General features: G+C 25.9%; 1 protein-coding gene across 1 annotated transcript; it reads left to right on the top strand.

Annotated features, from left to right (window-relative positions):
* Positions 1-383: 383 nt before the first annotated feature.
* Positions 384-14,431, top strand: Chd1 (chromodomain-helicase-DNA-binding protein 1). The gene is made up of 22 exons (XM_011505199.1): positions 384-873; positions 2,638-2,747; positions 3,404-3,685; positions 5,976-6,164; positions 6,583-6,752; positions 6,831-6,994; positions 7,060-7,219; positions 7,292-7,604; positions 7,717-7,924; positions 8,037-8,314; positions 8,388-9,114; positions 9,217-9,462; positions 9,542-9,709; positions 9,790-10,074; positions 10,250-10,614; positions 10,963-11,197; positions 11,668-11,784; positions 11,866-12,093; positions 12,161-12,478; positions 12,607-13,124; positions 13,468-13,584; positions 13,772-14,431. The coding sequence occupies exons 1-22, from the start codon at positions 865-867 to the stop codon at positions 14,016-14,018; spliced, it is 5,454 nt and encodes a 1,817-aa protein (XP_011503501.1). The 5' UTR covers positions 384-864; the 3' UTR covers positions 14,019-14,431.
* Positions 14,432-15,106: the final 675 nt, after the last annotated feature.

Raw genomic sequence — 15,106 nt, 5'->3', positions numbered from 1 at the left:
CATTCACTCATTTAAATAAATAATAATGGGATTTAAATAAATTTAAAATAAGAATATCATGAATTAACAATGGGTGTCGAGAAGGCGCGTTGTTATTCGAGAAAAGACCGCATCGGAGCATCACGAAATTATATACCTTTCCCGGGTGTAAGGTCATTGGTTAGTTTCTGACCGTCAGACATGGAATACGTTATAATTTATGCGTTATTTAAACTTAGTTCATAATCTATATTTTCTTAATTTCCAATATCGCCGATCATTAAGCTTAAAGGTTTTTGTAAGTTTATTTTTATAGATTATTGCTTATAAAGTAAAACGTAAAAAATATTAGAAAAAAATGTAAATCGCATCCTTAAAATGTACATTGATAAAGGTTTCAAATTGTTTATTTACCAATTCATTTGTTAAGAAAAAAATGTGTGATTAGCCTTGTAAAAGAATGAATTATGAGAATGTAAGAGGCTGTCAATGATCGTCAGCTTTCCTTCGACAAGGGAAATGAGTGCGAGAATAGGAACATACGGCCTAGCGCATTGCATGATGGGATAACGATAACTTCTCGTAGAGTGCGTGGCGAACGCGGCTGTAGGAAGGAGAAGGAGTGAGTGAGAAAGAGAGAAAGAACGAGAAGACGAGAACAAGTCGACTGGCACAAAATGGCGGCCAAGCTCGCGCTCGTGAGCATATAGTGCGCGAAAATTGGAGAAATATCGCGGTATGTCACGAAGCCGCGTAGCCGTGAATCTTTGAACATTACGTGTTATAGTGTATTGATTATTTATCTTGCTAGTATAATAAAAATTTTCTTTTTACGAACGTACGCCGCACATTGGATCTACAACTTTGTGACGCGTACACGGGGGTATGATGCAGGTGAGTGTGCACGGATCTGCCGATGGCTTTTTCGTTTTTATGAAGGTTTAGGATGTTTTTTCTTCGATCTTTTGGACTTTTTTTTATACGTAATGTTATATTGAATGATGGAATATACAAATTTGTCATCTGGCGAGTGATATTGGTTTGGAATAGTGGGAAAAACGTTAGAACATTAGAGTTTCGCCGGCTTCTTCAACGGGAAAAGTGTTTTAACAAATAAAATAAATTACTAAAATACTTGTATTGAAATTTTTAAAACATTGGGCGTTGGCTCATTATCCACCAAAGCCCAAAGATAAGTCGTTCTTAACTTATATTTTTTGCATTCTTCAAAGTTTCTAGGTTTGCAATAACCTAAAAGTTTGTTTACATACTCCTTACGGAGATATTAAACCTCTTAAAATCTAGTGTTCCATCCCAATTTTCTGTCCAAATATTTCCTTAATATCTGTGATTGCTTAGGGATGTACTTATTTGAAAATTGTTTACGGACCCATTTTTGCAAATTCAGTCCAAAGTTTGGTCTATGCAATCTTACATTGAATAACGAACAATATTCTTATACTATTACTATTTACCCTACATTATTTTCAATCAAAATTTTAAAAATATTCCACATTTTTATCCATATATTATTAAACATCTCTAATCTTAAATAAGATGATGAAAGTATTCTCTATAGAATTAAAATGGTTAAATATTACCATGAAATCTTTTTGCGATCTTCACTGCATTGAAAGATTAGAATTATATTTACTTTCTAGTGAATATTTTGAGTATTAAGTAATTATAACAATATTAAAATACTTATTTAAATTAAATTATTGTATTATGGTGATTTTGTAAAAGAAATGCAGTTTTTATATTAACCAATATATTTTAATAAAATATTTAGTTTTAAGTTAATTTTTATTTTAAAGTTACTCATTTACTATGTAAAAAAGAAAAATTTTCACTTGTAATTTTATTTTAATAAGTAATTCAGTTCAAACTATAAATTTTTTATTGAAAGTTTTTTTTTAATTTTTTTCATAATTTTATGATTAATTAATTAGATATTTAACTGAATAATTAGGTAATATTCATAATTTTAAAAAGTATGATTTACATATTAGTATAAGCCGATATTAAATTGTGTTGCTAAAAGAATGATTTTTGCTTCAATTTGTTTTATAGAATATTTTAACGTATGTCGAATATTGTAAGGAAAAATCAATGTAATTTAGTTGTACAGACATTAATGGTTTTAGCAAAATCCTTTGTAGAATATCATTAATTTATGAATTGTATTAGCTGTATTAATGAAGTTTCCATATAAGAAAATGTATGAATAAATTCATAATAAATAAATTTAATATTTCAAATATTTCTTGTTTCCTATTTTATTGAATTATATCCCAATGTTCATTATTAAAAATATAATTACCTGCTATATCACATTTAGAATTAATATGTTTTAAATTTACATTTTAGTTATTAATTTAATATAATTTACAAAATATCTGCTATCTTTAGTAATAAATCTCAAAATGGTGGATTTATCAGAAAATGGTGGAATATATTTTTTTTTTTTTGTTTAATCAAATTTCAAGTTTTATTTATATGATCATTTTTACCGTTATGAATTAGATATCTCATTAAAAATTATTATTTTGATTTGTTTATAAAAAGTAATAATGAGACAAACTATTCCAAACAATGTTTCTGCCATTATGACAGTGAATTTTAAAACTTGGATCATTTATAAAACCTATCTTTCAGAAGACAGACACTGAATCTGGTAAGGAATCTGTATCAGGTTCTGAAAATGAGAGTAAAAGTGACAGTAGTACATCTGAAAGTAATTCAGGATCTGGTTCTGGATCAGAAAGGTGTGTATGTGTAAAATATGTAATTTATTAGTTAGAAATTTAAATGTATTGAATATAAGCATTTAAAATATATTATTTAATGATATAAAGATTTAATTATTGATTCTGTGCTATATTAAAACTAATATTTTACAAAAATTTTAACCATTTCTTAAGACACGTATATTACTTCCTTAAATATTTTTAAATATATGATATATTATTACTTAATTGTTATATTCCCTTTTTATATTCAATATTGATTAGATAAACATTGAACTGCATGCTTTAATAAAGTTATTTATTAAAGAGTATGAGTATTATCAAATTTATTGTCTTTATTATGTATAATAATATATTTACTTATGTTTTTATATATTTAGTATTGAATTTTTAAATATTTAGATTGTAATTTATGATTATAGAATTTCAATTTAGTAAATTTTGTATAAGATATTAGCAATTTTTTTTAATTTTATTGATTCATTTTTATTTATTGTAATAAAATTAGGTTAGATTTACGTTTTTACTTTATTTTTAAATTTATTCAAATTGTAATTTCTGGTAAGTTTAAAATCCACAAAATATTAAAAACACAACGTATGTTATGTTTTATGATGTAATAAACATATTAGGTCTATTAATTAGTTAATTAAACGATTATTTTACTTCGAAAGTAGTGATTCTAGCTCATCTGGTTCTGGTTCAGCCTCTGCTTCTGATTCTGAAAAGTCTGATAAGTCAGATGCGCCTTTACAAAGCGATAGCATTCATAGTAAAAGTTCTAATCATAGTACAGAAACAAAAATTAGAAATAAAAGCGATTCTAGTCGCGAATGGGATGAAAACCCTGATATATATGGCATCAGAAGATCAGCTCGTTCCAGAAAAGAACCAGACAGACTTACAACTCAACCGGATAGTGACAATGACAGTCGTAAGAAACTCAAAAAAAAAAGGTAAGATTCAGCATTGAAAACCAAAAACTTACGTAATTTAAAAATTGTATATAATATATTATAGGTTAACTTACTCAATCTAAAAATTTAATATAAAAATATTTTATTATAGTAATATTGTTGTTAATAACAAATATAAATCAATAAAACGTAATATATTATTATTAAATTATGAATAAGCATAATAGTTTTTGTTTGTAATCGTACATCTATATACAAATAATATGTTTAATCTATATATAATTGCAAATTTTGTATATATATATATATATATATATATATATTGGAATAGAAAATGTCCAATGTAAATATATGCATGAGTACAGGTGTATGTGCATACCTGTGTATTTGCACAAGTAAATCTGTATATTATATATATTATATTTAATATAGTATTTAAACATTTTTTTAAAAACTTTATTACACCTAAACGACGTTGAAATTAATATTAGTGCATTATAATTTGCATTCAAATAGTGTACTGCAACTAGGATCAGTTTATTTATCACCTAAAAGATAATTACTACATAAAATAATATACCAACTTATTTTATAATGTTTTCGATTCTATACCATATACGCGTGTATAGACGTTACAAATGTGTATATAATAATTATTTTATATAAAAGGATGATAGAAAATAAATAATTTAGAAATAAATTTTATAAATCGTAAACATTGTACAATGAAATTCATTTTTAATTTAAATTAGAATAGTTTGTGTTTTAAATTATATTAAATTAAATAATATTAAATTAAAAATGTTACACAATTATTTTATAAGAAAATTTAATATTATGATTCAACAAATTATATTTTAATCGTATGCATTAAAATTGATAATCAAAGATACAAATAAAAATTATGCAATCAAGATTTTTTAATAAATGTTTTCATGAAAAATTTGTTTTTCATACATCGAAAAGAACAATAAAAAATTTATGTAAGGTAATAAAGAAAGAATTGAACGAATTAACAAACCTTTTATTTAAATTTGAGTATCAATTAACTAAATTTATTAGCATATAATCGAATTCTGTTGAATTTATATAAATAATTTAAAATTTGAAAATCTTACGAACAAGTTTATATTAATCAAATAAAATAATAATTAAACTTAAGAATATAATTAAATTAAAATGGTGAATAAAACAAAACGTCTTTCTATTATCTATTTTTTAATTATTAATTTATCTAATATGTATGAAAATATTAAAATTCTACATTAATTTGAATAATCGAGTTTATACTTGTCGGTAAAATATAGAGAATACAAAATTTTATTAATGAAAATTTATTAAACTGTTGATATTTAAAAAAATCAAATTTATTTTAAAAAGGTTCCAAAATATAATGATAATTAATCATTGTTTTGATGGGCAAAACGAAAATAATTGGTGCTCATAAAACCATTATCAAATATTTATCGTTTAACAAATATAAATAATTAAAATTGCACGAATGATTTTCCAATATTAACTTTTCTTAAATATTCGACTATTTAATTTAAAAATTAAAAATTTGAAAGCATTATTTAATTTACGTACATAATAAAAATTGTGTTTACTGTATAAGAAAAATATATTTAAAATACATTCCATAGTATAATAATATGATTTTGAATAAATAAGAATTTCTGTACTAAATAAGTTTGTTCACAATTATATAAACAAAAATTAATAATAATATATTTACCGATCTCAGATTTTTTTAATTAAATTATCTTTTATGCAATTTTTAAAGTATATTAATGATAGTTTATACAAATTTTTAATAATATCTTATATCTAATTTATTGATTAGGTAAGTATTATATAAAATCGTTCATCATTTTTTAAAATATGATAATATGAACTTTTACGAAATAATTGTTTAATTTATCGGTTACTATAAATTTAATTGTACACTTCACTCATTTTGGGATATTTTTCATAATATATTTCAAACATTTAAATTGACGAGTACAATAAAGAAAAAATTATTTAGGCTTATTATAAATTATAAATCAAGAGCTGATTTTGAGTATTATAGTAATTTTCTTTATCTTATGTAATTTCTAAATTGCATTCCGTAATATGTTAAGTAGTATAAGCAGATTGCAGTATAAAAATGCAAATTATAAAAATAAAATAAAAATGAATTTTTTTATTGTAAAGAAATATATTAGTTAATTTTATTATTTTATTAAATTTATATTAGTACATTAATACGTATAACCTATTAATTTAATATATATAATAATAAATAAATAATATAATTAATTATATATATAAATTCAATTTATTTTAGTAACTCACGGAACACATGGAATTCTGAAAGTTCAGAATCAGAATCTGAAGATACAGAAACAAAAAGACCACCCCCTAGTAAATCAATTAATCGGCGAGCGGCACAAAAGGCCAAAGAAAAGGCCAAAACAAGAAAAAAACATATTTCTGAATCTTCTGATAATTCTTCATACGATAGTGATGAAAGAAGGTTTATTTTCAATTAAAATATAATATAATAACGAGTCAACACACACACACACACACACACACACACATATATTTGTCATTTACCTTAAACATATATTTTGAATTTTATTAATAAGATGTTGATAACAAAATATAAAAAATAAAAATTTAATTTTTATTTAATAACATCATTAATCTAGTATCTAATGTTCAAATTTTGACAAGTTTTTAAGAATTAGTCTTTAATTTTCCATATTTTCTTTCTCAATATTTATATAATTTGTTTTAAAAAATAATAAATAAGAATAAGAAGTTTCCTTAAATAATACATAAACTATACAAATAAATGATAGCATTATATCATATTAAAATATATGTATTCTGATTATATATCATTGATTATTCTGAATAGAATATTTTATTAAAATTTATTAAAATAGACAAGTAACTAGGAGAACAGGTGCACAAGTAAGTTATAAAGAGGAAAGTGAAGCTGGAACTGATAGTGAAGATCTTATGGAAGTAGATGAAACAACTTTAGAGCCTACAGAACCTGATAATGCAGAAACTATAGAAAGAATTCTTGGTCAACGAATTGGAAAAAAAGGAGGTATGAATCTTACAGAACAGTGATTAATATTTATTAATATTATTTGTTAATGTTATGTAATAATTGTTTTATTAACAGTTGTAGGGAATGTGACAACTGTTTATGCGGTAGAAGAAAATGGAGATCAAAATCCTGAAAACTTAGTGGGTGAAGAAACTGAAATTCAGTATTTGATAAAATGGAAGAGTTGGTCATATATACACAATACATGGGAATCAAAAGATTCTTTAACAACTCAAAAGGTAAATGTATTGAAAAAATATAAATGCATTGAAAAGATACTTAAAATTATATTTTTTATACTTAGGTAAAAGGAATAAAAAAATTAGAAAACTTCATCAAACGAGAACAAGATATTAAACAATGGAAAAAATATGCAGGTCCTGAAGATATAGATTATTTTGAATGTCAATTAGAATTACAACAAGATCTTTTAAAAAGCTACTATAATGTTGAACGAATTATTGGTAAACAATTTTTTTATTTTCAATATAAATATAATGTTTTATACTTTTAATATTAAATATTTTTTTATTTAGCTGAAGCTGATAAACCTGACTCAGATCATCCAGACTATTATTGTAAATGGGAAAGTTTACCTTATTCAGAAGCTACTTGGGAAGATGGTGCTCTAATAATTAAAAAATGGCCGGAAAAAATTCAAGAATTCCGCGATCGCGAAGATTCTAAAAGAACACCTAGTAAACATTGTAAGGTCTTAAAATATAGACCTAAATTTCACCAATTGAAAGAGCAACCCAATTACATGGGTAAAGACGAAAATTGTATTCTAAGAGATTATCAAATGGATGGATTAAATTGGATGATTCATTCATGGTGTAAAGAAAATAGGTAAATATAATTTAGGAATTAATTGCTCGTACTATTGATTCAATCAATAATAAATAACTAAAATTTAAATTTTATTTAAGCAAAATTGAATAATTTAATATTTTTGTTACAGTGTAATATTAGCTGATGAAATGGGTCTTGGTAAAACTATTCAAACTATTTGTTTCCTTTACTACCTTTTTCATTCTCAGCAACTTCATGGTCCATTTTTATTAGTCGTTCCTTTATCAACAATGACATCTTGGCAAAGAGAAATGATTCAATGGGCTCCAGATATGAATTTTGTTACTTACTTAGGAGATGTTCATTCTCGAAATGTAGTAAGATTTTCAATAAAAATAATGATAATAATAGATTCTTCTTAAAACACTTCTCCTTAAAGAAATTATGCTATATTATTTTCATAAAAATTTTTTTATTATTTTATTCTAGATTAGGGAATATGAGTGGTGTTACGATTCAAAGAGACTCAAATTTAATGCAATATTGACGACATATGAGATTGTTCTAAAGGACAAGGCTTTTTTAGGTGTTTTAAATTGGGCTGTGCTTTTAGTTGATGAAGCCCATCGGTTAAAAAATGACGATTCATTATTGTATAAAGCATTAGCGGAATTTCATACAAATCATCGACTTCTCATTACTGGAACTCCTTTACAAAATAGTTTAAAAGAGTTATGGGCTCTACTTCATTTTATCATGCCACATAAGTAAGTATTTTTTCTATTAAAATAATTTAGAGTAAACTTTTTTGCAAATTTGCTCAATACAGTAAATGTATAGGTTTGATTCATGGGAAGACTTTGAAAAAGAACATGATAATGCTGCTCAAAAAGGATATTCAAAATTGCACAAACAACTGGAACCTTTTATTTTAAGAAGGGTAAAAAAGGACGTTGAAAAATCTTTACCAGCTAAAGTAGAACAAATATTACGTGTCGAAATGACTTCTTTACAAAAACAATATTATAAATGGATTTTAACAAAAAATTTCAATGCTTTGAGAAAAGGCAACAAGGGTTCAACATCTACTTTCTTAAATATTGTAATTGAATTAAAGAAATGTTGTAATCATGCTTTTTTAACAAAACCAAATGAAAATGATAAAAAAGATAATAATGATGATTACCTTCAACAACTAATACGTGGCTCTGGCAAGCTAGTATTGTTAGACAAACTATTAATTAGACTCAAAGAAACTGGTCATCGCGTTCTAATTTTTAGTCAAATGGTCAGAATGTTAGATATTCTTAGTGAGTATCTTCAGAAGAGGCATTTTCCTTTTCAACGTCTCGATGGTAGTATAAAAGGTGAATTAAGAAAGCAAGCCCTTGATCACTTTAATGCAAGTGGTTCTCAAGACTTTTGTTTTTTATTATCCACTAGAGCGGGTGGGCTTGGTATCAATTTAGCTACTGCTGATACAGTTATCATATTTGATTCTGATTGGAATCCTCAAAATGATCTACAAGCGCAAGCTAGAGCTCATAGAATTGGTCAAAAAAATCAAGTAATGTTATTGATAATAAAAAAATTTTAGTATAAAGCTCTATTTAGGTTTTATTAAATTACAACTTTATATAAAATATTTAAATATGTATTATATTTACAGGTCAATATTTATAGACTAGTAACAAAAAGTTCCGTAGAAGAAGAAATTGTTGAACGTGCCAAACAAAAAATGGTACTTGATCACTTAGTTATTCAAAGGATGGATACTACTGGTCGAACAGTGCTAGATAAAAAAGGTGCAAATTCTAATAGTAATCCATTTAATAAAGAAGATCTGAGTGCTATTTTGAAATTTGGTGCAGAAGAGTTGTTTAAAGATGAAGAAGATGGAGATGAAGAACCTACAGTATAAAATTTTTCAAAGAAATTCTTATATTAACAAAGTAATATTTATCTTTAATGAATGAAATGTTTTTGTTTTATAGTGCGATATTGATGAAATCTTAAGGAGAGCTGAAACTAGAGACGAAGGACCCACTACAGTTGGAGATGAATTACTTTCAGCATTCAAAGTAGCAAGTTTTGCAGCTTTTGAGGAGGAATCTGAAATTGTGTCCCAAGTGAATGAAAATGATGATGAAAGTAAAGATTGGGTAATTATTAGCATTTTTATTATTATTTTTTATTATTTAAATAATTAAATATTAATTTACTTGAATATATTTCTTTTTAGGCTGAAATTATTCCTGAAAACTTTAGAGCTAAAGTAGAAGAAGCTGAAAAATCCAAGGAAATGGAAGATTTATATCTTCCACCTAGAAGTCGAAAAACTTTACAACAAATCAATGAAAGTGAAAATAAAGGTAAAAGAAAAAAAAAGACCCAATCAGGCGACGAAAGTGATGAAGATGAAGATTCAGGAAGCGATGAAGATGGTAGCGATGATGGCAGACCTAAAAAACGAGGAAGACCACGAATGTTACCTCGAGAAAATGTTAAAAGCTTTACTGATGTTGAGGTAATTCATTGATTTCATATTGTAGAAAAATTATGTTTTTTAATAACAATCAATACATTTTAATTATTTTCATTTATCATTTTTAACGTTTTAATTTTTGTTTAATATATTCCTTATTAGTTTTATCATAAATATTTTATATAATAGTTATTCTATATATTTAATCTTATGGTAGATAAGACGATTCATAAAAAGTTTCAAAAAATTTCCTGCACCGGATAAAAGACTAGATGAAATCGCAGTAGATGCAGAACTAAATGAAAAGCCGATGTCCGAACTTTCTTATTTGGCGGAGCAACTACGCTCCCGCTGTGAAGCTTGTCTTGCTGAATCTGAAAGTATTTTTTCTAAAGAAAATAAAACCGACGATGATGAGAGCAAAGGACCTGGCCGGAAACGTCGTCGAGGACCAACATTTAAATTAGGTGGTGTGATGGTTAATGCAAAATCTTTCAGTGCTGCTATTTCAGAACTTGAACCACTAGACCAAGCACTTCCTATGGATCTTGAACAAAGAATCAACTGGAATTTAGATATCAAGTATTTATAAAATATAAATATAAATATAAATAATACGTAATCTGTATAATCTATAATCTGTAATGTGGTACTAAAAATATCTTATTCTAATGTTTATTTTAATTAATTGACATAAGTTAAATAGTTTCTCTTTTAATTTTTAAAATAATTGGTGATTCATTTTTAAATTCACATTTAATATTTAAAGAACAACAATCATTATTAACAATTTCTTCAATTTTTTAATTAAAACTATAAATGAAAGTATTTGTTTTAATTTTATTAACAAAAATAGAAATATACATAAATGTCTTAAATATGTTTTGATATAAAACAAAATATGTAATATTTATATTTAATTTTTGCCAGAGTGAAAGCAGCAAACTTTGATTGTGAATGGACAATCGAGGATGATACTAGATTGTTAAAAGGAATTTATCAACATGGAATGGGCTCCTGGGAAGCAATAAAAATGGATGAAAGTTTAAAATTAGGCGATAAAATACTTCTTAATGGCAGTAAAGCACAAATTAAGCGTATTCAAGCTCGTGGAGAATATCTTCTAAAAATTTTGAAAAAACAAATGGATCAAAAACTTGGAGTTGTAAGATTTTATTCATTTAAATTTACTGTTTGTTCATTTTATTTTTCTAAAAACGAACATCCTTTTTTACAGACTAATTTTTATAATTTTTCCTTTGACCCATTATCCCAGGTAAAACAACCAATTTCCTTTATTTCCATTATTTTTAAGGGGTTAAACAACTTAGTCTTCAATTATGTTATATTAAACATTCTTAAAGAACATTTTTGTAGAAATTTTTTTATCAAAAGTCAAAAAAATTTTGTGATATTTTGAAATCGCTTAATTTTAAATATTTTTTATTTTTGTTAAACAAAAGATATTTTTTAATATAACCTTGCAAATACTATTTTGTTATCTACAACATATAAAAAAAATTAATTTTTAAAAATTTTAATTTACTTTTATTCAAATATTATAAATCAGTTTTTATATAATTGAATACATAAATTAAAGTTAATGTAATATTCAGAAGTTGTCGATATTTATAGGCAAAACAAAGAAAACCTAGGAAAACAAAGGATGTAAAATCTGCTATTACAAAAGAAATAATTGAAGAAAATGAAAGTTCCGGCGATGAGAAAAAATGCAAACCAAAGATTGAAAAGGTATAAATAAAATTTAATGTTTACATTTTAATTTGTTGTTTTGACTGAAAGTAACATTGATTATTTTGTTAATAAATACAGCAGCCAGTTAAGAAAGAAGATGAAGTAGTCATTGTTAAAAAAGAAGTTAAAGAAGAAAATGATATAGTAATAGAAGATAAAAAAAAAGAAAAAAAAATTAAAAAAGATAAAAAAGAAGCCAAAAAGAATAAAAAAGCCAAACAATCTGGACCAATGCATTTCACTGCAAATAATGAACCAAGAGCACTTGACGTTTTAGGGGATTTAGATCCATCTATATTTAATGAGGTGAATTAAGAAAATTAATTTTTTTAACTGTACTAGACTACTATTTTTAATGATATATATTTTTCAGTGTAAAGAAAAAATGCGACCTGTTAAAAAGGCGTTAAAAGCTTTAGATAGGCCGGATCAATCACTTAGTGAATCAGAACAAGTGGCACACACTCGTCAATGCCTTGTACAAATTGGCAACCAAATAAATACCTGTCTTTCTGAATATAAAGATCCAGAACAAATAAAAGAATGGCGAAGTAATTTGTGGTATTTTGTATCTAAATTTACGGAATTTGATGCAAAAAAACTTTATAAATTATATAAACATGCAACAAAGAAAGAAGGAGGTAGTGCAACATCAAGTCCAGAGAAAAAAGACGAGACTAATATTACGAAGGTAATAATTTTTTTATATTATCTACTGAATAATTAAGTAAAGATTTTTTAAATTAATTTCCTTTTTTTTTAATTTATATTGAATTGTCTATGATAAGTGATTGATCTTACTACCATATACTTTTTTAGAAATACGATGATAAGCATAATTCTAAAAATTCAAATGAAAGTGGAAATAAGGAGGTTCGTGCACCAAAACGCCGAGTAGAAGATTCCGAAGAGAATTCAAATAGCTTATCAATAAAAAAACATATGATTTCTGCATCTACGCTAGGTAATATCGGTACTTCCTCTTCTGTAACAATCGGTGCTATCACAATAACACCGGTCACGGCTGGTCAAAACTTAACATCAAATACAAATAGTATTGACTCGGCTCAACGGCATAACAAAGAGCAAAAAGATATTCCTATCAGTAAACACAAAGATTCCAAAAGAGACAGAGATAGAGACAGAGATAGAGATAGAGATCGAGACAGAGATAGAGACAGAGATAGAAGTCACGGCGATAGAAATATGGATAGATTGAATGTTATGAAGGATGATAGAGTTAGACGAGACAGTGGTGGATATGTTGGTGGACATTACAGTGGAGGAAGAGACGAAGAACATTGGATGTCTAGAGATAGAGATCCACGTGATACTAGGTAAACATATACAGATTCTTGCATTGATTGAAAGTAAGAAAATGTATGTATACACTTAACATTGCATTAGATATCAATATCATGAGTATAAAAGAGAATTTTTCAAAGTACATATTTATGCTTAAATTTAATTTTAACATAATTTATTTTAATATTTATTTTAACGTGTACCTAAAATGAATATTAAAAACGTGGTTCGATTCGATTAAAATTGTTATTGTTAAATAATTTGGAGAAATAAAATTACACGAAATATTTATAATAAATTTTTGTTATATAAAATGAAATATTTAATAATTCAGGGCATTATGATACACTGAAAAATAGTTGAAAATTATTATAGATTTGGAGATCACAAACGCGATAGATTTGATCTATATAGCAGGATGTCAGGTGGATATCATCGAGACAGAGATAGGGAGCGTGATCGAATCCATATGAATGAAAAAAGAGGAGGAAAGTAAGTTATTTTTTTTTATAATGAAATTTAATTTGAAGTACAAATATGTACACACTGTAACAAAATTGATTAACTTATTTTAGATTTGTCACATATTTATAAGATGTTCAAAAATATATTAAATCAAATTATTTAATTTAATAACTTTGGTTTTAAATAAAAACAAACTGTACATTAATTATTTTAGTGATTATTATCGATATCCAAGTGGGCCAGCTGGATATGGTTATGCTGGTCCAGGAAGCTATAGTGGCAGTGGTGGAAGTGGTAGTAGTGGTAGTGGATATCCTGCGGACATACCATCATCACATTTCCGCGGTACGGGAGGGGGTCGAAATTACCCAGGAGATAGTTATCAGGCTGATTGGCGACCAAACAAGGATTATCGTAGAGACTACGACCGACCGCGTCAACCACCTAACGCTAATTCTTAGTGTTCTTTTTGCCATCAGCCTGAAATTCGTAATACGGTTATTAATGAAATAGAGAATTCTTTCTCTCCATTTATGTCTCATAGGTATGTCACTTTTTCGCAATGGATGCGCAATTATTCTATTAAAATAAATGCGTAATGCTTATAAATGTATGCATGTGTAAGTGCGTTTGCGTGTACAGGATGATTCAAATAAATATTTATTTGATTAAAAAAAGAAAGCTATTTCGTAAGACAAATGCATATGTAAATAAATATGCGCTTAAATATACTTGAATAAATTTTTATTTGAGTTACATTTGTTGATTTAGTCTTTATCTCGCTATTCAATGGAAAGCGATTTTAATATGTATAAGTCGAGAATCATCACGCGAAACAGCAGTAAATGATTTTTTTAAACTACTTTAAAAAAAACAGTAAGAAAGAAAAAAATAAATACTGTACTAATAATCTACACCAGGAATATATTTTTGCTGTATAAATTTTACATATTTGTTTTCTTAGCAAAATTATTTTCTTCATTTTCATGACGAAATTGTGCAATTTTACAATTACCATGGGATATTTTTGAATTTTTTTTCTATCCAATTATTCAAATCACTTAGCTTTTAGTAGAAAAGATGCCTCCCATTCATTATTTCAGTATTCGATAAAATGGATATTGCATTTCATATATAAACCATTGTATATTTCTATTATGAGAATTACATTTTCTTTGTACAGTGTCTTTGTGCTATTATGCACATTATCTTGTTGCATAGAACTTCGAAAAAAATTCAATAGAAACCTCTTTTGAGGCAAGTAAAGCACATATATTTTTTAAAAATGACAATTAGATTTAATAAAAATGCGTGTGTGCATATGTGCGTGCGCGCGCGTACGCATGTCACATTATATGTATGTGTAAAGAATTATTAATTAAATAGTACTCTGTCACGATGGAATGATAGATTCTATCGGATTGTGTTGTACAGCATTGTCTTCTAAAATTTTTATAAACAAAAGCAATCTTCTTATGTAAAATTATGTAAAATTATTAAGTTCATCAAAGTTGATTGCATTTGACGAAATAAATGAAAATACAATGTA

This window comes from Ceratosolen solmsi, unplaced genomic scaffold (genome assembly GCF_000503995.2).
Source record: "Ceratosolen solmsi marchali unplaced genomic scaffold, CerSol_1.0 scaffold93, whole genome shotgun sequence".
Classification (NCBI taxonomy): Eukaryota; Metazoa; Arthropoda; class Insecta; order Hymenoptera; family Agaonidae; genus Ceratosolen; species Ceratosolen solmsi.
Note: the sequence above shows the minus strand (reverse complement) of the source record. Positions and strands in the feature narration are given on the sequence as shown.